This window comes from Corvus hawaiiensis, chromosome 7, assembly GCF_020740725.1.
Source record: "Corvus hawaiiensis isolate bCorHaw1 chromosome 7, bCorHaw1.pri.cur, whole genome shotgun sequence".
Taxonomy (NCBI): Eukaryota; Metazoa; Chordata; class Aves; order Passeriformes; family Corvidae; genus Corvus; species Corvus hawaiiensis.
This window is the reverse complement of record NC_063219.1, coordinates 40,293,852-40,321,458: the sequence shown is the minus strand read 5'-3', so window position 1 is coordinate 40,321,458 and position 27,607 is coordinate 40,293,852. Positions and strand designations below refer to the sequence as shown.

The window sequence follows — 27,607 nt, the reverse complement described above, 5'->3', positions numbered from 1 at the left end:
AGTATACATGCAGTTAGGAAATTACATGTAGATAAATTGATGTATAGATAAAACATTAGCATAACAAATGGGCCAAAGTTGCTTCTGATATGGAGAATTGCCTCCTTTATCTGGATGAATTTGGCAGTGTTGCATGGTTACAAATTGAAACTAAGTAAGTGCTGCAAGCAGAAAAAAAACCAGAATCAGCAGTATGAATGTGCTAGAATTTTCCTTCCTTTCTTTTTCCCTTAACTGTTGAGGAAGGTGTCGATTTTGGGGCAGAACTGTGAATCTATTTGCAGGTAACCGTTAGATTGTAAAACACATGTTGATATTTCAAAAGGGAAGTGACTTCCTTGCCTGTTTTCTTACTTTCATATAACTTTCATTTCAGTATTTGTGATCAGATGATGACATTTGATGTAGCTTCTGAACAATTGATACTGTCAATTACTTTCAGGACAGATTTGCAAAGATCCTTTTATTATTAACAAATGGCCACTACTGGGTGAAGACAGGTGTTATCAAGGGACAGTCTTGTAGCATTGCTTAATAACACTGGAGAATATGCATGAAGAAATACTGAGCAATGTCACATTTCAGCAATGAGCACTCCCCTGTTTTGTACTAGATTTGGTCATGGGGGATTCTCTGTACAAAGCCTGGTGGTCATGAGTTGTCTTTACCTTGTCACTTGCATAGTTCCTATGGACAGGATTCATCTGCCTGGCTGACCCCAGGAGCAGTGTGTGTGTGTGTGGATGTGGCTGTCATTTCAACTGCGCTTGCCTTGTGTTTGCAGTAATACTGGAAGCTCATTCCTTGAACTCTTGTCCATCTAAGCTGGACTTTTACACTGTAGTTGCTTTTGATGATTCTGTGATGCAGAACATCAAATGTAGCTCACAGAAAAGTACACTGTAAACTGTCTTTGGTTGCAGTCTCACCTTTTTATTTGACTGACGTGAATAGCTCTCTGTCAGAGTAGTTCCCTTTACATTTCTTCTGCTGCTCTTCCTTCCCACCTTCCTGTTGCATTGTGCTATCCTTGGAATTTGTAGGGATAAACTAGTTCATCTCACTAGAACAGTGAGGAAATAACTCCACAAATGAACAAATTTTGCCTCTCTACTATTTGCTGTGTTGCTGCTTGCTGTGGGACCATATATATGTCAAAGATGTGACAAAGAGATGGAATTCTGTGTGTATGGAATTGTGGCACGTTATGGCTGGGTTTGAGGGAGAGGGTTCATGGGGAGCGCTGTTGGACATGACTTTTCCCTGGTGTGACTCAGCTGTTGATTCAGTTCAGCTGAAACACCTCAGGTGGATCTATTGCTTTTATTTCTATGCAAGACCTGGGGTGACACCAATGCGTGTTTAATTATGGTGAGAGTAAGGGGTTTGAGACATAAAAGATGTTTTTTTACTGTGTTGTGTAACTTACTGCATCTGAAACGTCCCGTTTGTCCCGTGATGATGTGGGTACTTGATACACACTGCTCACCAAGAGTTGAGCCACTGCTGCTGGAACAACTGATCTGGTTTCACAGGTGTTACTACAGAGGTGTTTAAAGGAACCTAGACAGTCTTGAAATCTAAGAGAAGAGTGATCTTTTCAGGCTTAATTTCTATAAAGCAAAGAATGCCTCAAAACCTGATCTTACATTTGGATCGAGGGACTCATATTTTGAAAGGCACAAAGCGAAGAATAGATGAGCTATGTCACAGCCTTACAGATTCATCAAGCAAATAATATTTTGTTTTCTTGGCTGCTAAATGATATGAGGCACATGAAGTCTCTCTTAAAATGAAAGGTGAACTTGAGGAATTTCTGTCTAATTACATTTTTAGTGACATGTACCTCTCCTCAGAAAATGATAGATATTTTAAAAAGTGTTTTCAGGTTGCATCCACAATGTTGGTATTCTCAAAACATCTGTTTGTTTCTCAACAGGTATAAAAAACCACATAAAAAATAAAAATGGGTGAACTGGACCATGGAGCACTCTTTTCAGGTCATAGGATTAGTGGTGGAGGTATGTATGCTATCATGTTTAATTGTTTTATCGACTGTTTATGAAACACTCTGCAACTAATAGCCTCATATAGGAGCTGCTATAGCACTCTGGTTATGGTTTGAGTTGGAAGGGACCTTAAAGCCCATCCAGTTCTACCCCTGCCATGGGCAGGGGCACCTTCCACTGTCCCAGGGTGCTCCAAGCCCTGTCCAACCTGGCCTTGGGCACTTCCAGAGATGGTGCAGCCACAGCTTCTCTGGGCCTGTGCCAGGGCCTGCCCACCCTCACAGGGAAAATCCCTTCGTTAGTTCCTGTCTGTATCCACCTTCCCTTTAGGTTAAAACTGTTCCCCCTCCATGCTGTCACTTACAGATCATGGTAAAGAGCCTTTCTTTTTCTCTATAAGCCCCCTTTATATGTTGAGAGGCTGCAGTCTCCCTGGAGTCTCCTCTAGCCAAACATCCCCACCTCTCTCAGCCTGTCTTCACAGGAGAAATGTTTCAGCCCTCTGACCATTTCCATGGTCTCCTCTGGGCCAGGTTTCTGTCCTCCTGTGCCAGGGACCTGGGAGCTGGGTGTTGTTCTCTGTAGGTCCAGGTGCAGAGGGGCAGAACCACCTCCCTTGGCACCTGCCCACGCTGCCTCTCATGCAGGCCTGGCCCAGATTGGCTTTCTGGGCTGCAGAGGCAACTTGCCAGTTCATGCCCAATTTTTTGCTCGCAGGATTCCCAAGTTGCTCTCCACAGGGCTACTCCCATCCATTCAGTACCCAGTCTCTGGCTGTCCCAGGGGACTGCCCGGCAGGGGGACTTGGAAAAACCCTTCCCCATCGAGGCATCGTCTGGAGCTGCATTGTCAAGCTTTGTGTAGGCATGTAGCAAATGAAAATCCTGGGGGGGAGGCTTGAAGGAGCATCATGGAATGGCTCTGCAGGATTTATTTTACCTTTTACCCCTCTGCAAAACCACATGTCAGACACAGCACTTCCAGCCACGGGGCTTAATAGGGTATACAGAAACATAATGGCCAATTTCACTACTAAAGAAAACTAAAGCAGCGGTTGTGAGGAAATGCCCATTCCTTATCCCTGGAAGCCTCCTAGCTTATGCAAAGTGACTGAGTATCTGTGCATGAGGGCTTCACAGTGCTAGGGCAAAAGTTCAGGTAGTTCCTTTGCAATTGTAAGTGTACCTCAGGTTTTAGAAAATATATCTTACAGAAATTTGTGAAAAGACATTTTAGAATTTGCAAGTTCGGTATTTTATATTTTTGTTCATATGTGCATATATTTTTGTGTACATATATATATATAATTTATTTCCCTTGTAAAATACAAGGCACAGCAAATACATTGCCTTTTAAAGACAAGGTTTGCATCCTGCATGCACACTCCTGATTTTGGAGTTAATCTCAGACAGATAGACCCTATTGTTGCTTGTGTGACAGGGATGTTAGTGCCTGACATAACTCCTGGCAGATCAGTAAGGCTCTGGGAGCTGTAGTGCAGCAGCAATGGGCTTAAGAGGAAAAATGGAGTGAGGGGCTTTTCAGAACAATTCACTCTGAAAGTTTTACCTCTTTGAACACGGAATGATGTTCCATGTTCTCTGCTGGACAGTGTTGTAAGCAGTCTCAGGAAGAAGGAAAAAAACTTCACATAGAGTCTTGCTGACTTAGGGATGAGAACTTTAAATTTGGATGGATGGGAATAACAGCCCACAAGGGGGGCTTAACAAAAAGCTGCCTAAAGATCTAAAATCTGGGGAAAAGGAAATTATTTGTACTAAGCTCACAGGAGGGATAAAATGGAAGAAATTAGTAGCTCAAGCTACTGAACACTTCTTGTGTAAGGTATATAGAGAATAAAAAAAAGTTATAATACAAGATCAAACGAATAGCCCGGTTAGCATAATGCTGACTTGGTGGAGTAACTGGTGTGTGGAGCAGGTGAGGGTGAGGAAGGCAGGACTGAGGGGGAGGGAAGGAAGGAGGCATGTCCTCACTGCATGGGGCTGGCCTGTGCCGCTGCGGGGGTGAGGGGCAGGAGCCTCCTCTGCTCCGATGGGAGCCAGGGCAGGGTCTCCATGAGGATTGGGCTCCTCTGTACCTGGGATTACCTCCAGTGGGCTTCGCTCAGGTTCAGGTGACAAATCCTGTTCAGACAGGATTTTAACTCTTGATTTCTTGGATTTGTTCTGATGTGACTGCTGGTCTCCGTGGCTGGAGACTCAGTGGGAAATGGAACTGCAACTCATTCCACTTGCATGGGATTGGTAGTTTTTATACCTTTTAGAAAAAAACTACTCCTGTTGCTCAATCCATAGGTTACAATAAACGTTGAGGCAGTTTTCCAATCAGTGCAAGAAGAATGCATTTATTGAAACTTAGGTATTTCTGTATTAGAAGTTATTACAATGCCAGTAAATGCAGTTTAAAAATAATTAATAACTAAATTCACAAGTAAATTATACTTTTCAAATTAACTTTTTGTAATCAGACAACTGGTTAGTGTTTATTATATAATTTCTACAAGTTTATATTTGTTTCAAATTCTCATTCACCAAGTAACAACAGCATTATGAAAACTTCTAGTGTTTAAAACATTGGTTCTGATTTCTATCTATCATGCTTTCATTTTATGACTTGCACTTAATTTATTTCTCAAGAATTTGAAATGACCTTATGTGTTTTATATGATAACTAGACAATTTGGTGATTCCTGCAAGAAATGCTCTTTGCAGCCGGAAGTACAAACCTGTTGACTACAAACATCTGTATGAACTTGCTGCAGAGGCAAAAATGGCCTCTGCAAAAACTCAGTTAAAGGTATGATTTTTGTTTTATTTGTAATGTGAATGCTTTTGAAATTCAGTGTCATATTTCTTGTCCCTGCCCCAAGGAATCTGAGAACGAATAGGGTTCACAAATTGCCGTAACAATGTTCAGCCAGAGGGGGTCAAATATGAAAGTTCATCATAGCTACACTGTGATTTGGATGTGTTCATGTCAATGCGTGGACTTTCTTTGAATCAGGGATACAAAATATGTGTGGATTCTACTTCCTCGAAAGGCAGGAAAAATTTGTATTTTACTTCTTTGAGGTAATTCACCCAAACTTATTACATAATCCTGGAGGCAATGAAGAATTTGTGGGATTAATTGGGAAGGGGAGGCTGATCCAGGAAAAAATGCTAAACAAAAAGATAGGAAGTGAGGATTTCCAAAAGCCAAGGTAGATCTTAAAAAGAAGATTAAAAATGTTTAGTAGCCATAAAATGTACATGTAGAGCAGACAGCTGTTAACTGGTGCAGAACATCTCAAGGGGTAAAGACAACAGCAGCCTTATTTAATACTAGAGAAGGGTGACTAGTGAATGAGAGAAAAAAATACATACTTTATGGTATTGCTTCCTTTAGTGCATGTAGGGATCATATATCAAAAATTCTGGCAGATATTGCTTCATGGGTTGGCAATACCAAATTCTACTGAATTCATTCAAGCTTTATTTTTTCATCTTTCTTTCGTTTTTTCACCTTCTCAAGTGTTTTCCAACTGAGTAGGTAGTAAAATATATCTGGTGAAAGCTCCAGAGAGACTAGCATATATTCCACCTACTACTTTTTCTTGCTGATTCAAGCCATTCAGATTTTGAAGAGCTGAGTTACTCTTCCTTTGAGGCAGAACCAAAGAAACAAATGGTAAATCAGTTGTTGGCTGCTTAAGAAATAAAAAGACAGCACAATAGGAAAAATAGGTAATATTGCAGCAGTTATACATAAATGGCATTGCTGTTGCTATAAAATAATTTCAAGAGCATATTAAACTTTACATACAAATGTACTTCGACTTTTGTCTCAGTTTAAGAATTGGTTTGAAGATGTAACTCAGATTGCTTTAAATACAGTATTCTGTTTGCTTAAGTCTGATTTCAAGCACCTAATGGTAATCAAGAGGAAACTATAAGTAACTTTTAAATGTGAAAATATGTAAGCAATAGAAGTGAGACATTATCTTTGACTGAAAAGTATTGTAACATGGTGATTGAAAGCATGAAACACGTGTGTTCAAGCTCTAGTACAGTCCCACGTGTGGCTTCCTGTAAACACCTTGTGTCACGTTCCCAGGCACATAATCTCTCCATAGCCCCTATTGCAGCTTCTTACCCCAATAACAGCCCTAAGGCAGGTTTGGTGCCAAGCACAAAGGACCAGCCACATTCCAGTCGGGGTTCTTCCTTGTGTGACTGACTAGGAACCAGGTACTGAACTTCAGCCTGAGGTACTGAACTCAGATTCATCTGAGATGTGTTTCTCATATCTCAAGTAGGATTTTAGCTTTGTTGGTGGGTGGCTGAGGGACTGTGATGGGAGAATTTTCAGGCCCTTCCTTGTCTGTGAGTGCTGCAGAGAGCAATGCTTGCTACACCTTTTCCCACTCGTGTCCCTAGGCCAGCTGGGGCAGGAGTGGGAACGTGCTGGGGACATGTTTGTGGGGGTGTGTGTGTCTCTGTGTGTTTGTGTGCCTCTGTGTGTTGGCTCAGTGCTCTTGTGCATGTGAACACGAAGGGGTTGTGGTGTGCAGTTTTTCCCTGGGCAGGTAAGTTGCAGGTTGTTTCCACCTGAGCCAAGTGGAATCCCAGCATTTTTGACTCAGAATGTAATTTCTTTGCTGAACTAGATGTGGAGTGAGATCTTGATTAATTTCTCCCTGTTATGAACTAAGACAAGACTTTCCCATGTATTTTTCTTGTCTTACTGCCATTTTGCTGTAGAACAATGTATCTGCAGGAGGGGGGATCTGGGGAGGGGGAAAAAGGGTCTGTGCATGAGTTGTGGGAGCCTCTGGGATGCGGACAGGTGTTCCGGAGGAAATTGATGGCAAGGCAGCACAAAGAGAGACTAGAAAGGAGCTTTGTCCTCAGTATGCACCAAGAGGCCAGAGACGGTCACGATGGCAGGAGGGTGAGAGGAAACCACTTCTCGGGCAGTCTGGCAGCCACAGGCTTCTGATCCTTTTTCCTTCATTGTTGGCTGGCCAGAGTCATCTGGCTGCCACTTCAGCAACCTTCCCCTGGCAGACTTTCCTTTGGTTTAAGCAGGAACTCCATCTGTTTCAAAAGCAGGTAGTCCTATTTTATCTGAAGTGTGAAGCAATATTTTTGGAAAGCCCTCAGACAGTTTGAGAGCCTCTGTAATTGGGTAGATTTTGTAAAAACACTCTTTTTTAGTGATATGTTTTCAAAATTCTTTTTCTTGGCATACTTTAATTCTTTCATCTTCCCACCTGTAAGAAAGTATATTTTTTGTTCTCCTGCTAGTCTTTCCCCACCTTTACCTCCAGGGAAATAGGGATGGGAAAGAAAAGAGGAAAATGGACTGCATTTTTTTTTCACTTTCTCCTCTCATTAATTGTGATTTGAAAAGCAACAAACTCATTTCATGGAAATCGGTTACATTTGAGCCCATTTTTCTTTAGAAAAACACAGTTTAAAAAAAAGCTATTAGGTTCATCAGTCTGTATTTAAAAGTTGCCATGTGAAGGCATTTGATAAAGCTGTTGGATATGTTCAAAACACAAGCTTTAATTTTCCCTGCAGATTAAAAAAACAGAGCAAGTTTCAAAAACTAGCAAAGAGCGAAGGCTGCTGAAACAGCATCGTCAGGTGTGGTGGCAAGAGCATAAAAGACTGAGTGAGAGCAGGTAAGGGCTGAGGAATCTGAATGAGTGATTACTAAAGAGACTTTAGTAGCCAGAGTTTCTGGGCTGGCACACTTGATTCAAGGTACATGAAGAAAAAAGATTAAAATACCTGATCTGAAGGTATTTTTGTGTGGGGAATGAAGGTTTGTGATCTACATGGAGAGGGGTCTGTGACATGAAGAGCTCACCTAAGGGCAGGGAGAACAGTGGATGTTGCTCACGGAACCTCTCAGTGCTGGGCTCGTAGCTGTTCTCTTGATCTGTGGCATCCAAAGCCTGGGCCTTTGTAGGAGTATCAAAAGTCTTCAGATGCTTTTTAATTCCTTTGGTGTCTGTCTCTAGACGTGTATGTTGAGTTCACAGTTGCAACAGGGGACATTAATAGTACCCTTGTCTATTACCCTGTGTACTCAACAACAGCATTTGTGGCTTCTTTTATCATCTTTGTGTCCAAGTCCTTCACTTCATACCTACCCAGGCAAAGAAACCCCTTTTTTATTTAATTATTGGAGTATTTGAGGCTCATCATTCTTGCAAATGTAATGAATAAGAAATTAAAGCTTCTCCAAAATGCATGTTCATTTCCTTCAGGCAAAAAGCAGAAGGAGAAATGAAGACTTTTCTTAATGAAGAAAGCCATAAGAACAACTTTTTTTTTGATTTGAGGGACTTAGGTAAGAATTTTTTATTAATTTTTTTTTTATAATCAACATTATCTTGATTGATTGATTGGGTTTTTAAGTTCCTGCCTGGACAGGTTTAGATTTACAGAGCACAGTGCTATGTAACATTTTGTGTGTGTTTGAGAAAGCTTTATGTTTCATACAGAGCAGAAATTGTCCAAGGAGCGAGACACTTATCAAACAAATGCTTTAGTTCCTGTCTGGCAGCTAAAGGAGGATTTGAAACTCAAGCTGGCTAAAATGCAGCGTTACCTCTCAAAAGAATCTTGTCAGAAACCCAAGGTCAATTCAGTTGAAGTGTTACAGCAGGTTGGTATTTTAACTAAATTTTTACAATTTATTATCACCATATTTTTAGCGTTTTGATTTATTTTTATGTTGAATTTTCAGACTATAACTCACATGCAGGGTGTGCCATAAACCCTCCTTCTTACCATGGCATAAATCTGTTCACATCTGTAAAAGTGTAGCAGTGTAGGGCTGGAACTCCGACTCTGTCTCTAAGTAAGAGTTTTCATATTGTAACAAGAGGAAGAAGTAACAGTAACATGTTTCATGAAACAGATCAAATTTATGAAGAAGCAGCAGAAGGCAATTTTGGAAGGTCTTATCCTTGAAAGTCTGGCTTTGGAAAGAGAACTCGAAGAGTATAAAGAAAATGTAAGCTTTTCCTTGTAAATTCAAGTAGAAATTTCTTGAGGGGGTAAATATGATGCTGACTAGTGTCCTGAGCAGCATTTCTTCATTGCAGGCATTAGTGCACTCTTCTGAAGAGAAGAATGGACTTTTCCTTGAAGTTCCTCCCGAGCTGCTGTCTCTGGAATGCCCGTACCCTGACTTGAAGACCTTAGTGATTGATGAGTACCAGGAGCTTGCCAGTGGATACCGGGCGAAGCTTCAGGAGATCGATCAGCAGTTAGAAGCTTTATCTAGGTAATGACACATCTCTGCACGTGTTTTGTTGGGGATGAAATGTGTACCTGTAATGTGATTTGTAAGCTGTAGATGCTGTAGTTGGCTTTGTCACTCGATCTGTTCTATTCTGTGCAGAGCAGGGGAGGCACCGCCCAGCCATGGGGTTGGACAGTCGGTGTTTACACAGCTGAGAGTGAAGCCTGTCCTTGCAAGAGCTCTCAGCTGAAATAATAAGCAACATGTTTGGTGGATTAAGGAACCAACAATCTGGTGTGTATCAAGTGTCCTTTTCATATGCTCTTGCAGGAATGGAAATGACTCCTTCTCTGTGGTAATTACACTAGCAAGATTATGACAGAAAAGTACAGTCTTTTTGAGACACACCTCCAACACTTTTATCTATAAAGCAGATAAAAAGGTCCAATCTTTTCACAAATTTTGGATCACTGCAGTAAGTGTCATCACAAAGAAATGTAGAAGATGTATATAGCTCTGATTCAGATAACTGAAAGGAGGAGAAATTTTTCTGTGAATGAAAATATTTATTGAAAGAACGGTATTTGTAATCTAGATCTAGAAATGTAACAAACCTATATATTAATAATATAAAGTTTAGCCTTTCTGCTGAAGCTGTCTAGAGTCCAGGAGATACTGAGTTGCAGACATTGGAGGGCCTTTGACTTCTTTTTGCCATCCCCTGATATTCCTCTGGCTTTGAATGGCTTTGGGTTGTCAAAAGACTGAGAAAGGGGAGGCCAGTGGAATGGTTTGAAGCCTGGGCAGGAGAAACTGGGGAGAAGAGGAAGGTCCCCGAATTTCTTTGGTGAAACAATAGCATGTTGCTTCCAAATCTGTTTTCTATATACACATAAAGTGCAGGACTTGTTCTGTCCCTGCTGCTGAATTAGTTTGGTGTGCTGAAACAGGCTAAAGATGCTGGGTGCCATAGAAAGAGATATCATGATCTACTCATCTTTTGTACAAATTGTACAAATATTCTGTATGTTATTGTTGTGTTACCTGAAACCTGTATATTATTACTGGAGCATCCTAGCTGTTATAACACGATACTTACTGAAAATTGTTTTGATTTATCCCATATTTATAGCATTTATTAAGCCACAAGTGGCAAATTTAAGCAGTTCTTTTGCTGTTCTCTGATATTTTGTTATAGTTTCTCTTACAGAAGAAATTTTAACAACCTCAATGAGAAAACCTGTGACAAATGTTAAATCACTAAATATGTACAAGGTCTTTCTAGTGGTTTTAATCAAAATTTTGTCAAAGTTTATGATCAACACAGTCTTGGTGAAAATTCCTAACTTAAAATCCCTGACTCACACAGCATATGTGCTCCTGAATAATAGACAAATGTCGGTATAGACAACATAATCTCTGAAAATGGTTGAAAAATCTGCTGTAGTATTTTCACTGATCGTAGGCCAGGTGTGAGTTTAGGTCTGGAGCTAATTTTGCACTGATAATTAAATAATATTGGGACTTAAAGATAAAATGCCATGTTTGCAAGGGAAAGAATTTCAGTTGTAGCCTGAACACATGTGTGAGGCACTTTGAAGGAAGGAGGTTGTGATCTCTAGGTGGGAAAAACACAGTGGATGTAGCTGGAGAACATGCTGGTGGTAGGGTAGGAATCTGCTGAGGGCTGTAAGAGGTATAGGGCCATGTACCCAGTTTGGGCCAGAGAGTGCCAGTACTGAGAACTGGAAATGGACCATCAGTAATTATCTCAGGCATTTTATTTAAAACTAGACCTTGGGGATTTTTGTTTGCCTTCTAGTCTCCAATTCTTTAATGTATTGCTCATTTATGTTCCTATGAGTTTATCCACAACAGCATTAAAAACGAATTTTCAATTTTAAAAAAAAGAAAGACTTTGTTCTTGTAGCATTGCTTCCATCCAATATATGGGTTTGTAAAAGACTCAGCTCACTTCTTACATTTATATTGGCTAATTTGCATGGAGTTATTCTATGAGTTTGCAAAGATGCAGCCTTGTGATTGAAGTATTCTATAATTCATCATGCTAACTGTGATCCCACTGACACAGATAATGCTGTCAGAAATGGAGTGACAGCTCCTTGACCTTGGTGTGTATCCCCTGTGCTCTACTGATTAAGACAGCCTTAATGAAGCCTTTGCAGTCACTGTCATTGCTCTGTACCTGGAGAGACCAAACATCCTTCTGCAATACATTTTTTTTCTCATTTTTGTGATTTGAGAAGTTGCTCAGTAGTACATGGTTCTATGATAACACAATAACTTGGTTGCTTCAGCTGGATCACTTGGCCACTTCACTTCTTCTCTCATCATATGTTGAATGTACAGTAAAGAAGCCTTCAGTTAGTACTACTCTGGCATTGCCTATCCCATTTTTTAACAGTTTGGACTGTCTGGAACAGAGAATTTGGAAAATGTACATAGAATGTTCAAAAAAGAAAATTTAGAATAAGGTAATATTCTGGTCTGGTCTATTCTATGTGATTTTCAATCCCACTAGAATGCACATTGCAGTAGTCATTGCTTTGAAAAATTGAAGAAGAGCTTGGGGTTTTTTTTCAAGCCTTATACATTATAATTATAATTAGATTATAATATTTTATAATCTAATTTCTTCTGCTGTTGCTAAAACACAAATTTTTGTGTTTGGGAAATACCCAGGTCCTGAGCTATCCCACAAATTGTGGACTTGGACTGATGTGTGTTATAATGATTCTCTAAGCACTATTATATTTTTTCCCCAATTTCCAAGGATGTCTGAATTATTTAAATCACTGAAGGATGAATGGAATATAGCAGATTCAGCACTGCATCCTCTGCAGCATCTTTTCAAAGGAATGGGAGAGTAGGACAGAGTCGAGTAAATTTAGCTCCTCTTCCCAGGCCTGTTACCGGGGTGTTTCTGGTGCAACAATGGGCAGTGACATAATTAATAGCAGGGGGTTGATGTCTCACTCGGAGGCATTGTGGCACAGTGTGTGTCTGCAGATCCGCCGCGACAGCGGTGCCGGTACCCGCTGCTATTGCAAGGGATCTGTGGGGATTACAGCGGGGACAGGGAGCTTCCCCTCGGAGTTGTTTGTATTCTTTAGAGTGTGTAAAGCCAGGGATTAATGCTGGGTAAATCTGTTTCAAAGGAAGCAGCTGCCTCAGGGCTGTTGCATATAAGACAATTGCTGTATTCCAGCTCTGAAACAAAATAAAGATTGTGCTGTGCTCTGGTACAATGCTGCATACAAGGAAAGCAAGCACTACATTTAAAATCTGGGTCATGCATTCAGCCTGGCAAACGTTTGTCAATATCTTGACACTGTAGAAACCTGATAATACCTTAAATATTCATGTCAAATGTGTTGGCAATTTTCAGACTTGTTTTAAATGAGATGTTCCTTTCTGGAATTTTACAGAAGTGTGAGGTGACATCTCAGATTCACTCAGCAGGATATGTTGAAATTCTCCATGTGTCTGGTGACTATGAATATGCTGGGCTGGGTCATGCTGGTTTTTTTTTTTTTCACTATTTGTCTACGAGCAGCTGACAAAATCTCAGCACAGCTGACAAATTTTGGCACAGCTGACAAACCAAGGTATTGGCAGTCAATTTGTCCCCACTTACAATAAACTACTTGTAGCTCCCGCTCCAGCTGATTGCTTCCCGAAGGATCTTCCACAAAAATTTCTCCTTCTTGTTGTGAGCAGTGCACAGATTCATGGTTAGCTGCCCGTTAGAGGAATATAAATTGGAGGGAACTTGACAGAGGTGCATCTGCCCCATGTGCTGGAGGCAGAGGAGGTGGCCAGACTGGCCATGGGGCTGCAGTGTCTCTGCTATTCCCTGCTCTCAAGTTCATGGTGTAATGCTCCCTAAGATATATCTTACTCTGCCTTGCTCATCTTTGTAGGCAGAAGACCTTTATTTGTTCACCAACCTGCATGGGCAGAAATATCCAAGGTAAAATGTTACAAAACCATATCTCAGCTCTTAGAACTGTCTCACTACTGTCACTAAAGTGACATATTCAGATGTCACCATACTGAGGTGTGTCGGGACTCACAGAGGAGGATTATTGATTTCTTTCAGAAATTACAAGAGATAGTGATCCAACCCAAAACCAAGAAAACCCTAACCCCTGGTACTCTCTCCAAGGGAGGGCCACAAGGGTTTTTTGGGTGATTCTTCTCATAAACAAATGAATGAAGTGGTGGGGCTGGAAAGACAAGAATTCTAGGTGTTACCTAAAGAAAAAAAAAATATTTTGGTACTCACTTAGGTCAGATCAGTAGGAGCAGTTGCAGTGAAAGAGATTGAAATCAGAGAAAAGAATAATAAATTTGTTCATTCTTCAGGAAACCTGTGCTTTAGAATATCAAATCATGACACAGAGATTCTAAAATTAAAAACCAAACTGATTTCATAGAAAAGCTGCCTCTAGAGAAAAGGGAGAAGTTTAAAACATTAATTCCTGAGCACCAGTTGCTGGACATTATTGTTAGGGGCAGTAAATGCTGCAGAAATAGCACATCTTTCCAATACCACCTCAGTGACCAAGCTCAGGGACTGTCTCTGGGAGCTGTGCCTGCTGTTCCAGGCCTGCAGTGTGAGGGTTATGGGATGTTACAGCACCATTCCCTCTTTGAAGGATTCCTTAGCCCCCTTTTCCTTCTGGGGCACTGCTTTTGCTTTAGTGAATGAAACCCACCCAGCTCAGATATTTATATTCCTCGTTTGTCTGGGAAATTCAACAACCACCTATAAAGAAACACTTTCACTGCTGTTCTGCTGTGGCTCACGTAATTTCACTTGCTAGGTTGTCTCCAGCCTTTGCTTGGTAGTTGTCAGTTGCTGCAAATGAAATTTTTGCAGGAGCAGGATTGGTGCTCTCCCTTGTTTTGAGGCTGCTTCCATTTCTTTTCATGAGGACTGGGCTTAGTAGCAAATTCCTGGCTCCTAGAAATAGTTTGTCGGATATTTCATACAGTTCATAGGAAGAGAAAGTTTCACTTATTTTCCTATCTCATGGAAGCTTGTATCAGGAAGGTTGTTTCCTTCCACAACTTCATTCATTTTAGCTCCTGCTGAGTCTTCAAGTCAGGTTCATCACTGTTGCATTGCTAGTCCTGCCCCTGTGTGTGCACTCGTGGTCGGGAGCGTTCTGTTGGAGCCGGTGCTGCTGCACTGTGACGCAGCCCCATACAGCCAGGGCTCGAAGCCCAGTTGTGGGGTGGGGTGGGTGGGGAGGTCCCTGGGCTGCCCGCTAAGATGTGGGGTGGCACCGCAGGCAGTGCCAGCTGTGATGGGGCTGCTGGGGGCTCTCTTCACCAGAAACTGGATTGCTGTTTAATCCTGGGGTTTGTTGACTCTGTTTTGTGAGTTGTTCCAGCGCTGTCAGCAAATGCAGACTGTGAACCTTCTCTTGGTGCAAAGCAGAGGGTAAAGTGTCAGTGTGTGCTCTCTGTCCAGTGCCAGGATCTGCTGCCTGTGGGCACTTCTGTCTCTTTTGAAGTCCACCTTCTATGTGTCACTTTCATTTTACTCCGTTTATAATCAGATCAACTACTCAAAAGCACTATGTGAGAGCCCAGGTTAGAGTTAGGGATTCTTATTTTCTCATAAAACCCGTTTTTGTGCCTGGAATTTCTGTGCACAATACACACATTGTTACTGCAGAGCTCTCTATTTTGATGTGTTTGTAGCACTAATGGCCATGATAGTGTTATTGGAGTGCATTGCATGTGATCTCTCCTCACCGGCCCATCCTCATTGTGATGCTCTTTACATAAAAGACAAGAGTAACTTTTAACATGTGTTCAAAGAGGGGGGAAAAAAAATCAAACCAGAAAAAGTACACATAGAGTGCCAGAAGCAAGGTGTTTGTACCAGAGAATAGTAATTTGAGTGTTTCCTTGTATTTGGTTAGCATTCAGTTGCCACCATTCTGATCCAGGAATAATGATTCTTTGCTGAAAATGGTATGGTAAGCTAAGATTCTTTTTTTTTTTTTTTATGAAATCAGAGGAAAAAGAATTGAAGCATAAAGGAGAGATCTTCTGTTTCCAGAAAGATGGGTGAGGGTTAATTCCTTCTAAGGCCATATGGCTAAACACACAACCCCACTATTCTGCCTGAAGAAAGTAAAATGAGTGCCTTAGGTAGGTGAAGATAAGAGGGCCTCTGTCCAAATTTGGGGCAGCTTCCTGGCAAAACAGGCAGCAGGGAAAGGGCCAGGAGGGAGGAAAGTGAAACGCATGTCATGGAGAGATTGGGTCTCTTGCCTGACAGGATGTTGCTTAGAAATGGTTTGTTAAAATGCAATGTTGTCTTTGCATTCTTAGATGTGTTTGTAGGCAAAGTTTTCCCTCTATAAAGCTGAGGGGTGTGGGGGTGTTTCCCATGTCCCCCTCAGTGTCTCGAGTGCTGTCAGGGGGGAAAATGCACCGCAGGTTCACTGCACAATGTTCTACAGACAAGTTGTGTTAAAATGGGTTACAGCAAATAATTTCTTAATACTAATGTTTACTGTTTTCTCTTCAGAGATAATGCTACCTCATGAGTCTAGTTTAATATTAATTACATGTGAGCTTCTCACAAAAATTCCCATTTTGAAGTACCTGTTCTTTCTGCCTGCATAAGGATAAGGCCATTCCAACACCTCACTGGATGCAGTGCTGTGGAATATCGAGGCAGTGCTGCTGGCCTGGGGAGCCCAGGAACTGCAGCAGCTGGAGGCAACAGGAATTTGGGGGGGGGGGGGGGTGGATAGAGTCTCATGATTGCCTTCTTTTAATTATCCCTGGGCTCTTAGTCACTTCTGAAACCAGGTCACTGGGCTAGAGAGACCTTTTGGTCTGACTCAGTGTTGCTGCTTGGATGTTAATGCTGACAATGACAGCCTGACATTAATCCCTTCAGGGCCAAGAGTTCAGATTGAGGGTAAAATCTGCATCACCACCCCTGGTACTGTTTTAGATGGATGTTACTTCTTGCTGCTCTCTTTGTCTGAGACAGATGCATGCAGGCTGATTACTACAGCTCCGATTCTAAAATTGGTGAATCTTATACCTTGCTGATGAGTTTATGGCTGTTAGAAGTTTGGTAAACTAGATCCTCATTTAACTGCGTGCAAGGATTGTCACTTCATTCATTCCCTTTTGATCATTTATTTAGTGCTCAGTGGTAGAGTCTGATCATCTTGTTCCTTTTTCCTTGTTTCCGTTTTTGTATTTTCCCTGTGGGGTCACTGATTATCCATTAATGTGGCATGTTTGAGAACCACAGTGACATTCCCCAATAAAAAGCCAGATTAGATACAGGACAATTCACTCAAATGATGACACAATAAGCGTCATATCAGCAAAGCAATGTGTGTTTGCTTTATTTCATTAAATCTGATTTTGTCACCTCTGACCCAACATCCAGTTTACAGCATCAGGACTGTGAGTCCACTCAAGGCTGGGCTGTCCAGAACCAAACTCCTCCTTTTCAGTGTTTAAGTTATACTGGGACAGATTGTTTTGCATTCCTGTAGGAGCAGTGACTGGAAGGAAGAAGATCAGTGGGTTTTCCAGACTGTTATCAATCAGTACCCAAGTGATCTTCAGAGGAGGAGGACTTTGTACCTGGATATGCTGCAGAGATATCTTCCCCACAAATCCAGGCAGGAGCTGGTCAGTGTTGATTTACATATTCATTCAATTATACAAGTTCTTAAACTATGTAGTGAACAGTTGTATTAAAGAATGTTTATTGAAGTTTTTTCATTTTAAAATGTCTTAATTATAAATGTTATTCTGCACAGTAAAGAAGAAACATCCCTGGTTCAAAATGCAGGAATTTAAAAACCTACAGTCTCTTCAAAACAAGTCCTGGGCAGATTTTATAGTCCCACATAGTCTTACAGCCAAACTCACAAAAATAATTTGTTAGCATTGCTTCTGCTGTACAGTTTTATAGCTATGTTATGCCACTCTGGTTCTCTTGGTGTTTTTATTTTTCATGAGGATATACAGCCTTGTGGCACTGTCTAGGAATAGTTATTTTAATTGTTCCATGGCACATATGTAGCAGGAAGAGTGGAAAGTTATCTCCCGCTCTAAGGGAGAGGCTATTTTTATATACATAATGCCTTTCAAATTGATTGCTGATTCCTCTTGCACTCCACAGTGAATAAGCACATAGCAGCTAATTGAGAAACCCATTTCAAGGCTAGAACACTTCAGGATGTCATAAGGAAAGTAGGAGGCTTTTTTTATCTCTGTATTTTTAGACCATCTACTTCCCTGTGTTTGAGGAGTGTCTAGTGCAAAGGAGTGACAGTGAAGTGATACTGATAATTAGCCAGAGTTTCACTAAAGATAAAGTTCTTGTGGATTTCCGAAATTTTTCCTTGGACTGAATAGGGCTGAATAGACACAAGCTTTGGACAATGGAGGTATGTTTTAAGCACAGCCACTATTAATGGGTCTCTCTGCTTCTTTGAAAGTTCATTTAAAATTTAAAACCACTAAATTTAAAACTCCTAATTCTACATTGAACTGATGTCTCTTGGGATGTGTATTAGCATGACAACTATGGAAATGTTAAAACACTGCTAAGAATCTATTCTTAAAACATGTGTGTCACATTGGAACACCAGCCCAAGAGCCTTCCTGGCTTCCTTCCCTCTGTGCACAGTGGTCAGTGGACAGGCACTCAGCTCTGATCCCAGAGCAGCTCGTCTGAGAGGTCTGTGTTTGGAAGAGCAAACTCTCCAGCCCCTGCCTTGCTTAGGAGTGTCTTGGCTCAGGAGCCTGTGAGTCTGGGTCAGCAGCCTGGGCAGTGGGAGCTGCTGAGGCAGAGTGCCTGTGGTTTGGACACAGGGAAGCTCGAGGTGCACCTTCAGCCAGCCACAAGCTGATAGGAATATCTGTGAGTCAGGCAGCAGGTGAGTCAGCATCCCCTGCTCCCCTGCCAGAAGCCTGGAATTAGCGTCTGGAATGGTCCCCTTGACAGCTGTGAGCAGCCAGCCATCTCTAGAATCTTGTTCATCCCTATATATTTTGGGGATATAAGACAGGTTCAAGACTCTACTGCCTCATTCTCTGCAGCCTTTCCTGATACTGCTTCCATCAAAGTCTTGAACCTTGAATATCCTCATGAACCTCACTGAATTAGGCCAAAGCAAGCGGATTTCGGATTAAACCCTCCCCGTTTTTGCTAGGTGCTGACACTGATGGTAGCACTGTGCTGCTTGGCAAACTAAGATTCTACTTCCAAATTTCCTGCTAGGAAGAAGTGAAGCTGATTCCCCCCTGTACTGCTTCTGTGCAATTGCTGTTATTGGTGCCCTGTTTCTCTGCAGATCAGAATTTGCTAGGAAAAGCCTCATCTTGCTGGAAGTGCTTGATATCTCTGGAGACGTATTGGAAGGACCTACTTATATGCTGTGTCCTTCAGGATAGAGAGGGACCATTGCATTTCATTTATTCCCTTTGCAAAAGCATAGCTGAACAAAGAGCAGTGGGCCAGGAGGATGCTGTGGTGCTGGCAGAGAGGGCCATGCTGGAGGGGTGTCACTGCCCAGGACTCTGGGAGATGGCGGCAGCCCTGGCACCTGGCAGAGTGCACTGGCCCTGTGCTGTGGATTCCATGGGAATATTGGTGATACAGTAACTCAATCAATTATATGCGAGGTTTGCAAAAATGTCTAGAATTTTAATTTTATCAATGAATAGTTTTTAAGCCTTTCTGAAATGCTTTCCTCTTTCAGGTTGTTCATGAGAAGGCTTGGGATCATTGCCATTCCATTAGGAATCAGCGCAGAGTCTTGCTGTTAGACTGGGCTCAGGCCAGGAAAGCCTTTGTCCTTAGGGCAGTGGCGACTGCTGCTGAAGCTGCTGCTGCTCATGAGGCAGAAGTGGTGCTGGCTGATTCCAGGCAAAAGCAGCTGGAGATCTGTGCTGATCTGAAAGCAAAGGTACGTTTGGTTATAAATCCATCACCAAATCTGTATCTAACAGATACATTCAAAATGAAGTTCTTTAGATTAACACTAACCTGTTTTCAGATAAATAACGGATATCTGTCTGCCCTTCCGTTTATTTTTAAGAATGCTTTCTAAGACCTGAAACAATGGATCCCATAACTTGTTTGCCCTTGTTATAGAAGGTTCACAATATTCTGATTTACTGTGAAAAGAAGTAAAAAAAGATAAAAATACCTGTGTGGTTTTGGTAAGTGAATAGAATAAAGTGGGAGGAGGCTTGGACACAAGAGGAAGATGTTGTGATGTTCATGCCTAAGGTGTTTGTAGGAGGAATCCCATTTCTGGGCATGAGAGGCATGTTAAGATTTGTTTAAACTGCTCTCTGTGATTTTTGAGTTGCACAGAGATGAACATCTGAGAGCATGCATGATGTGTTATTCTCACTTTACTGATATTCTCTCTGCTGAACCCTCACTTTTCAGTGAAATACTAAACACTTGATTTAGGTTTTCTACAAGAAGGAAGGCACAGTAAAACCTGTTCTGTGAGGCAGGATTTTGATGTTGATCTAGTTTTTAGTTAGCAATAACACAAAAGCCCTTCTGTCTTATGTTCTGGAACTGTCTGGCATAGGAAGGTTTGAATCTAAACAGTTTAGGGTTAGAAACTGTCTGGGCATGACTAAGTGGGGAGTACCCTGTTCTGACTCCTGTGTCAGCCTTCCCTTGAGCCAGGGGCAGGAAGGAGTGGTTCTCTGGAGTTGAGGGGATGTTTGGTGATTTTTTACCTAGGCCTTCCTTTCTGGAATGCCTGTGTATATCTTACCTGCATAACCAGAGATAGAAGGGCCAGTTATTCCAGAACTTTGAATTTGAGTCACTTTTTTTTCCTTTGTTTCTTTTATTTTTCTTCTGCACAAGAAGTAACAAGCTGATTTTGGAGTACTTTGTTGTTTCCACGTAGTTTAAGAGTCTCACAGATGCACTGAACAGTGTCTGAAAGTTTTTTGGATTCTGACCTCCTGTTTCCAGGAACTGTTTGAAACTTAAACCTATTAGAACGACACTTTTCAAGGGTGTCCTTCAAAGGGATCTCTGTTAAAATGTTGAATGTTTGAACAAAACCAACTCACCTGTTCCCCAGAAAAGAGGAATGAAAAAGGAACATTTCTTTCATTAAAGAAGGATATCATTGTGACCTTGTTTTGATCAGCTCCACAACTGAAAGGGCTGGAAGACGGAAACTGAGATTGGGCACAGAGCTCACTCATTTTCAGAGAAATGATTCTCAGCGTATCCATGGCTTCTGTTTTGGTTTGATGGGGATATGCATTTGAAAACTCATAGTTTGCCCAGTTATAGTTCATTTTACAGATTTTTCTTTCCACACTTCTGAACTTTACAGCTACAGAGTGTTGGACATGGAAAGCAGCTGCTGGCAAATAAAAAGGAACTCAGTCCCTTTTATTATATATCAAGAATCTGTATATCCATTAATATTATATTATATATATCAGTGAGCTAATTTACACAGGGAAAACCCATCCCAACAGGGATCTGTAAGATGGGTGAAAAGTGAATCTATCTATTGAGGGAAAGAGTGTGGAACTGGAAATCGGGGATTAAGGCTGTTCTTCCACCTTTTCTTTTTGGCTATTGATTGACTTAACATTCTGCATTTCAGTAAGTTTCACATCAGGAGATCTTACTTGTATCCCTTTGCCAGAGGGGCAGTGTAGTTGCTATGATGATTTACCTGTGGGTAAAACCTAGATATGCTTGTGAGGAGGTTGTATCTGACAGAGAGGGACAGAGATCTCCTTCATTACAGCAGCAGGTTTCAGAGAGCTGCAGCATTTGTGTGCGTGTTGATCCCATGTGTGAACAGAAGTGATGGCACGCACACGGAAAGAAATGTAATATCTGACAGGTTGTGCACTGGTTTAGTTACTGCAGTAACCACACCATATCACCCAACTTTTATATAGTTCTCTTCCTCTGTCAACGACAAACCAAAGGTGCAGCAAACTCACTAAAGAGTACATGATTTAAAGCTGTTTTAAATGCACTAGAAGCACCTACGCCATTGATGACACTCTAGGCCTTGTGACTGATAGGAGGGATAATTAAAAAGTAAAGCAGCAGAGAAGTTAAATTAATATTTGTATCAGCTTTTACTTGGGGAAAGGGCTTTCAAATTTTTATTCCATGTTCCATCTCATGGAAGATCAATGCGTGTCCTTAAAAGAAATCAGAGTCCCTAAGGAGGAATTTTGGAACAAATCAAGAAGCTCAGGTAAAATAAATCATGAGAACCATATGGTAGTCATCTGAAGGAAATAAAGTGTGAAATGGATAAGGCTGGAAATGATACACTGTACATTCTTAAAGAGGAAATGTGCCTGGTAAATATCTTTAACACCCCTGTTTGCTATGGGAAAGTAAACAAAACAAACCCTGAGGGGTTACACTTTGATGAGTGATCAAGAGTCACTCAGATCTGGTGTGCTTTGTGCTGTGCGAATCTGATCCCTCCAGAGTTCTGGAGCAGACACTGTGTAAAACAAATTCTGTGTAAAATTCCTTTTTCTAAGCAACACAGAGAAGCAAATTTTTCCACGTCTCAAGGTAGGTAAGGCATGAAGTGAGGAGTGATCTTTTCAGAGGATTAGGAGGTGCTGCCTCACAGCTGGGGTTTGAAGTACTTGCTGTATTACATCACAAATTCAGTTGACATGTGCATGCATTCCAAACATTATTTTTCTATTGAATCTATCTTAAACTATTTGTATTCTGGTACTTTCCATCTTCTCATAAAACAATTTTTTAAAAAGACCCAAGGGAAGACCTACAACAGCAGACATTAGGACAGTTGGATCTCCTGTGTGTGCTGCCAAGGGGGGGCTTTTTCTTCCTCAGCACAAAGCTGTGTGCCTGCTTGCCTTTAAATCTCATCTCTCCCTCGTTTTGTGGTCTAGGATTAATCCCCACTCCAACGCTAAAATCTCTTGCAACACATTGTGAATTTTGGGAGACCGGCTCTTGCATTTCTTATCCTGGCAGAAACTAAGATAAATTAATTTCAAAAAGAAAAGCATTAGGTGGAATTAACAGGGGCATTGCAAATTGTATAAAGCATCTTACAGACTGCTTACCTGCTCCTTTCCAGTATTGTAAGAAAGGATGTGACAGTAAACTCAGGGGAAAAAAAACGTTTCCCTATTGAGCATGTAGTCAAGTCATTGATTTAAATGCTGTGACTATCAGAGGAGATTAACATTGAAGTATTACAACTGAATGTTAAAAAAATCCGCAGAGGTATCACATCTAGTGCTTTGACTATAATCGGATCATTTCGAAGGAAACTTTTTAAGAGAATAAATATTTGAATAGTGAGCTGCTTTAAAAAATGGTTTTCTTTTTCAGAAGTGTTGTCTATTCACCACTGAGTTGACCCATTCATTTGTTGGACATAAAAAATACAAGGAAGTTATAATAACCTGAATTTTAGATATAGCTACTCATGTTTGTGGTGAACTGAAGAGCTGTAGGATGCTATAGTATTTCTCCAAAATGGATGTGAGCAAGTGTCTAAGACTCTAACATTCATCAAAGATGAGCAAGGTCTGACTCAGTAGTAAGTTTTTAATCCAAATGTACTAAACTTGGATTTAATAGTCTGGGGTCAGCACAGTATTGACATATTGTGTATTTTGGGTCAGATAGAGCTGAAAGTTACTGGAGACTTCAGACCACCACCTGTTAATACCACACTAGGTTGTTGTTGACAACATGAGGATGTTGATATCTGCAGTGTCAGAACTTCACATGTGGCTGTGTGGTCTCAGGACTCTGTCCAGTAACACAGACTGTTCTCTGCTGGGACAGGAGAGCTCAGTTGTGTTCCCAGGGAGAGGCAGCATCCTTCTCTCTGCTGACCAGCTGTTTGAGTAGTTGCTGCCCTATAGCCTCTGTCATGGGGAGGTTGGGGGTTTCTATTTACTACTAGGTGTTCACATGGGTTTTGAATGCTGTGAATATAATGGACCCCAGAATTTTATGCGTTGAACCACAGAGCACAGGCAGCAGGACATCTCTGGGCCTCTGCCATCAGCTTCTGAAAAAAACATGTGAACAGAAATGGTTCTTGCTGAGTGGTGCTGCTTGATGGGGATATGCAATATGGAGCCCCTGTGCAAATCTGAACTTCTCCCACCTCCTTCTGCAGTCCCTGACATATTGGCTATTTAAAACCTTTGTGGCAGTTCGGAGGTTACTGACACCTGAGAAAAGAAAAATGGTACATACCATGCTCATAAAAAAGCACTCTCTAAATTTAAAAAATGATGGCTTTTTCATATTGTTTGGGCAAACTCTCCCTGTCCTGTAATATTTCAGGCTCCAGAGAACTGTTCTTAATATGCACTTTAATTTTTTCCCTTCTATAAGCTCTAGTATTCACACCCTGAGGCACCCATCTCATTAGCTTTCCATTTAGGAATACATACATATACTTCCTATTCTTATTGTATGTCCAGGAATAACACTGTTAATATTTTATGTCAGTGTGTGGTGGCTTTGAATAGTGCAAGTCTTTTTTTATTATTATCAGTTGGTACAATTACACATCACAGTAGCAGGTCTCCTATACATCCTGGTTTCCTTGGCAATGTCAGCTTTGTTGGGGCACAGTTTGCTTGTGACTTCTAACGTCTTGGCAAGCAAGTGACTACCTGGAGATGTAGAAATCTGCGAGGCGCCCCTTGCGCAGCGCAGAACCTCGCCGGTGCCTGTGCTGGGAGTGCTGCGTGTCTACAGCTGCTGGAGCTCCTGCACCAGCATCTGCTACCAGCAGGTCCAGTGGCTCCCAAATCCCGTATTTTCCATGCATGCCCAAACCCTGTATGTGCAGGCAGCATTGCTGCCTGCGACTGTTGGGGCTGTGCGGATCCTGGCAGGGTCGTGCTTTGTCCAGGACCAGCTGCAGCATCTCTGTCCTGCAGATGTGAATGGGTACAGCATCCATCCCTTACCTTCTCTCTCATCCTGGCAGGCAGTGAAGAGTTTGAGTAGTTGAACTAGAGTTTGTATTGAGAAACTGTGGATAAATGCAAGTATGTTTGAAAAAACCTCTTTTTTTTCCAAAAGAAATGCACGACTTTTTAGTAGTCATTGAATAGACATTTCCATGCAGTTAGTGACTTAGAAAAAATGGTTAGCTTTGTGACACAGACTTCTATAGTCCTGTTTAATTTGTAAAATACTTAAATTCAAGGGATTTATTATCTCATTAACCCAAGTGGAATTTATGTGCTTCTATTACTCTTGAGAGAAATTGAGTGAATCCTTACTCTTCTATGGAAAACTGGGTCTTTACTTTTTTTTTCTTCTACATTTCCCTCCTCGTTTCTTAAAAAGATTTTCTTTTTTTGTGTACCTCAGAATGGCAGGGAGTTGCTCAGGCAGGAGACACAGATCAGCATGTGCTGCTTTCATCTGAAGTATGAATGACTGAGCTATCTTGCAAGTGAAGAGACCACACTGCTGGCAATGAACGTCACCTTTTAATGAGTTTTGCATGTTAATCTTGTAGTGATCTCAGTTTGGCCAGTTCTAGGGGAGATAGAAAGCTATGGCCTTGTGTGGGGAAATAAAAAGCTTGCCAAATTAAAAAAAAATCATCTTCCTTGTTAGATGATGTGTCCGTTAGGAACTGAACTGAAAGCAATATCGTTACTGAAGGGCTGGTGTTGCAATCCTGTTATTTCTTTAGCACATAACTTCTTATCACTTAATCACGTTTTACATCTGCTTTGCTTTTTTCTGTTTTTCAGAACAGGCTAGAAAGGCATAGCTCTAAAAGGGCCTTTTCTCTATAAACAGAATTCCTTTAGTCACCAACTTGTTCTGAGGCTGCAGCCCTTATTTTAAAAATGTGAAGGAAAAATGTCATAGTTGACGTGGTTTTAAATCCAAATTTGCAATTGAGAGACCTTTTTTCCCCCTCTGTGCCGTGTGGCTTCCATCTGGAAGAATCAAGAGGTATCTCTGACTTGCCATAAATGGGATAACTCTCATTCTATATTCAGCAAGACCCTGAGCAGAGGAGATGGTGATGATGCAGGGAGGCTGGGAAGGAGGGGAGAGGGTTAGAGCTGGTTTGGGCAGTAGATCACTGTGGTTATCTGAGCATGCAGGTTTCTCAATGTAGTTTTGGACTCTACTGGTTCCCAGCTTTCTCTCTCTCTCTCTCTCCATTGTGCTCCATGTGAGCACAATGTAAGCAGCTGTAGGAAAGTCTGAGATGACTGAAGAGTGCTGTGGGAGGGCAGCTGATGCTGTGTCTCGTGCAATGCGGAGCTCATCCTTCCCAGAGCTTATTTCATGGTTCTCAGTGACTGCTTGGGCTCTGTCTGGACTGACCAAAAAGCTGCTGGACTTGTTCTGTGGTCCAAGGGTACCTTCAGTAGCCTGACAGGGAGCTTTGCCGCCCAATAGCAATTTCATTGGTACTTGTACCGATTTTTGGTGCAGATGAGATGCACAATCTAACACTGAGCTCAGGTAGCCTGTGCTGCCCCACTGTGAAACGTGAAATGGTGCTTCATGACTCTTGCTCACTGGGATTTCCCACCTGCCTTGTACAACAGCCTGTGAGACAAACGTGGGGAGACACATTGTGTGGTGTTTTTTTATGCATGGGATTTTTAAAATGCTGAATTCCTTAATAGTGTTTGAATCTCTTGTTGTCTCGTAATCCAATTTTGCTGTTTGTGACCATGCAGCCCTGACCTGCAGTTGTTGTGCTCCTGTGACCCCACCATGAACAGGCTGGTTCTGTTCTGACGTGGGCTTTCATGGCTGGCCAGATTTTGTAGTTCTTCTTTTGCCATGTAGAATCTTCACTTGTGAAGTTATTTTTCTTGAAGAGACCTGCTAATTTTTTTCCCAGGGATTCTTAGAATCAGTTGTGAACAGTCTGAAGAAGAAAAAGCAACTTGCAAACCATAAGAAAAATAAGGAAAGATGAGCAGATGTGTTTCAGAGATTAATAAAACTCTGGGAGACTCTAGAAGGGTATTTAGATTGTGTCATTTTATAAGGTTGAAAAAGCGAGCTAGAAAACATCAGAGTGGGGATCTCAGAGGATTTTCCTTTTATGCCTCCAGTTATGACAAACAGTAATGGCTTTATCGCGCAATTATTTGGAATTTTTGCTTAGAATTTGGATTCTAGAAGCTTAGCGTGTCTGTGTGGCACACAGTGATCTGAGCTCTGGGTAGTCATTTGTGGCACTGTTCCTCCCAGGATTTTACGTCCTGTTGGTTCCTAGTGCACATTTTCTTCCGTTTCCAAAGGCTAATGTTGCTCCCTGCTCGACCTTTGGCGTGCAGACCCTCCTCACTCCAGGCACCTGCCCTGTGCTCCGGTGTACCCAGCTAAGGAGCTTGATGCCACCTCTTGTGTCACCATAGGCAGCTTCAAGGTTTGTTTATAATAAATAAGTCATTGCTGCTTGAGGAGAAAACCTTACATGGTGCTGTGTTACCATGTGCTAATTTAATGGGAGTTCCCAAGGAAAGACTCTCAAAAATTGTTCTGTCTTTAAAAGCATTAAGTGAATGATCAATGCATTATTACTATTCAGATGTTAGAGTGAAAGAACTAATTTATTATTTTAATTAGTTTGTAGTGTACTTTATATTATTTAATATGCAATATTGAAATAATGAACTGAAAAAGGGTGTGTATGCATTCTGTTCAGCACAGCAATTTAATAATTTACTTGACAAAACCTCCTCTAATAATACATTAACTGTGAAATGTACTTGAAATGCCAATTGTAATTTAAAACTTTCAGAACTTAATGTTGGCAGTACTTGTACTGCTAAAATGAAAACTGTTTTGTGGAACAGGCAATGGGGGAGCCAGGTTTCAGTGTATTTTCAATATTAGTTTAACTACTAGGATTTTTTTTTAATAATTAAATAAAACATTTACTGTTGGCACAGTAAAATATACCCTTCTGATTTTTGAACTCGTAGGAATGGAAGAATGCAATCAAGACCACGTTAATTTTTTTTGTGCAGTCTGTGGTCCCAGATTGCTGCTGTAGTGAAGCAGAATTATTGTTTGGGAGGTTTTTTGTTCTCCAGACCTGTACTATCCTGCCTCTGGAGATAAAAGCCTGATGAATGCAGCAGGCTTTCTTGGCATGCTTCAATTGTAGGAATGCTGGCAATTCAGCATCAGGTGGTCACTTTTGAACAGCAGAACGCTAAAAGCCAGGAAGTGCACTCTGCAGAGATTCCTCAGCGCTTCTGCT

General features: G+C 41.4%; 1 protein-coding gene across 5 annotated transcripts in view; it reads left to right on the top strand.

The window, feature by feature from the left end:
* Positions 1 to 27,607, top strand: part of CCDC148 (coiled-coil domain containing 148) — a 56,508-nt gene that overhangs the window by 14,419 nt on the left and 14,482 nt on the right. For 3 of the 5 annotated variants that reach the window (XM_048309763.1, XM_048309760.1, XM_048309761.1), the window contains exons 2-10: positions 1,940 to 2,021; positions 4,708 to 4,829; positions 7,601 to 7,704; positions 8,296 to 8,378; positions 8,533 to 8,696; positions 8,952 to 9,047; positions 9,139 to 9,320; positions 16,847 to 16,985; positions 19,067 to 19,273. In XM_048309763.1, coding sequence (XP_048165720.1) covers positions 1,967 to 2,021; positions 4,708 to 4,829; positions 7,601 to 7,704; positions 8,296 to 8,378; positions 8,533 to 8,696; positions 8,952 to 9,047; positions 9,139 to 9,320; positions 16,847 to 16,985; positions 19,067 to 19,273 — 1,152 coding nt within the window. In that variant the 5' untranslated portion in view covers positions 1,940 to 1,966. Of the gene's footprint in view, positions 1 to 1,939; positions 2,022 to 4,707; positions 4,830 to 7,600; positions 7,705 to 8,295; positions 8,379 to 8,532; positions 8,697 to 8,951; positions 9,048 to 9,138; positions 9,321 to 16,846; positions 16,986 to 19,066; positions 19,274 to 27,607 lie in introns of those variants that run through there. The other 2 variants (XM_048309762.1, XM_048309765.1) reach the window with 2 other exon arrangements.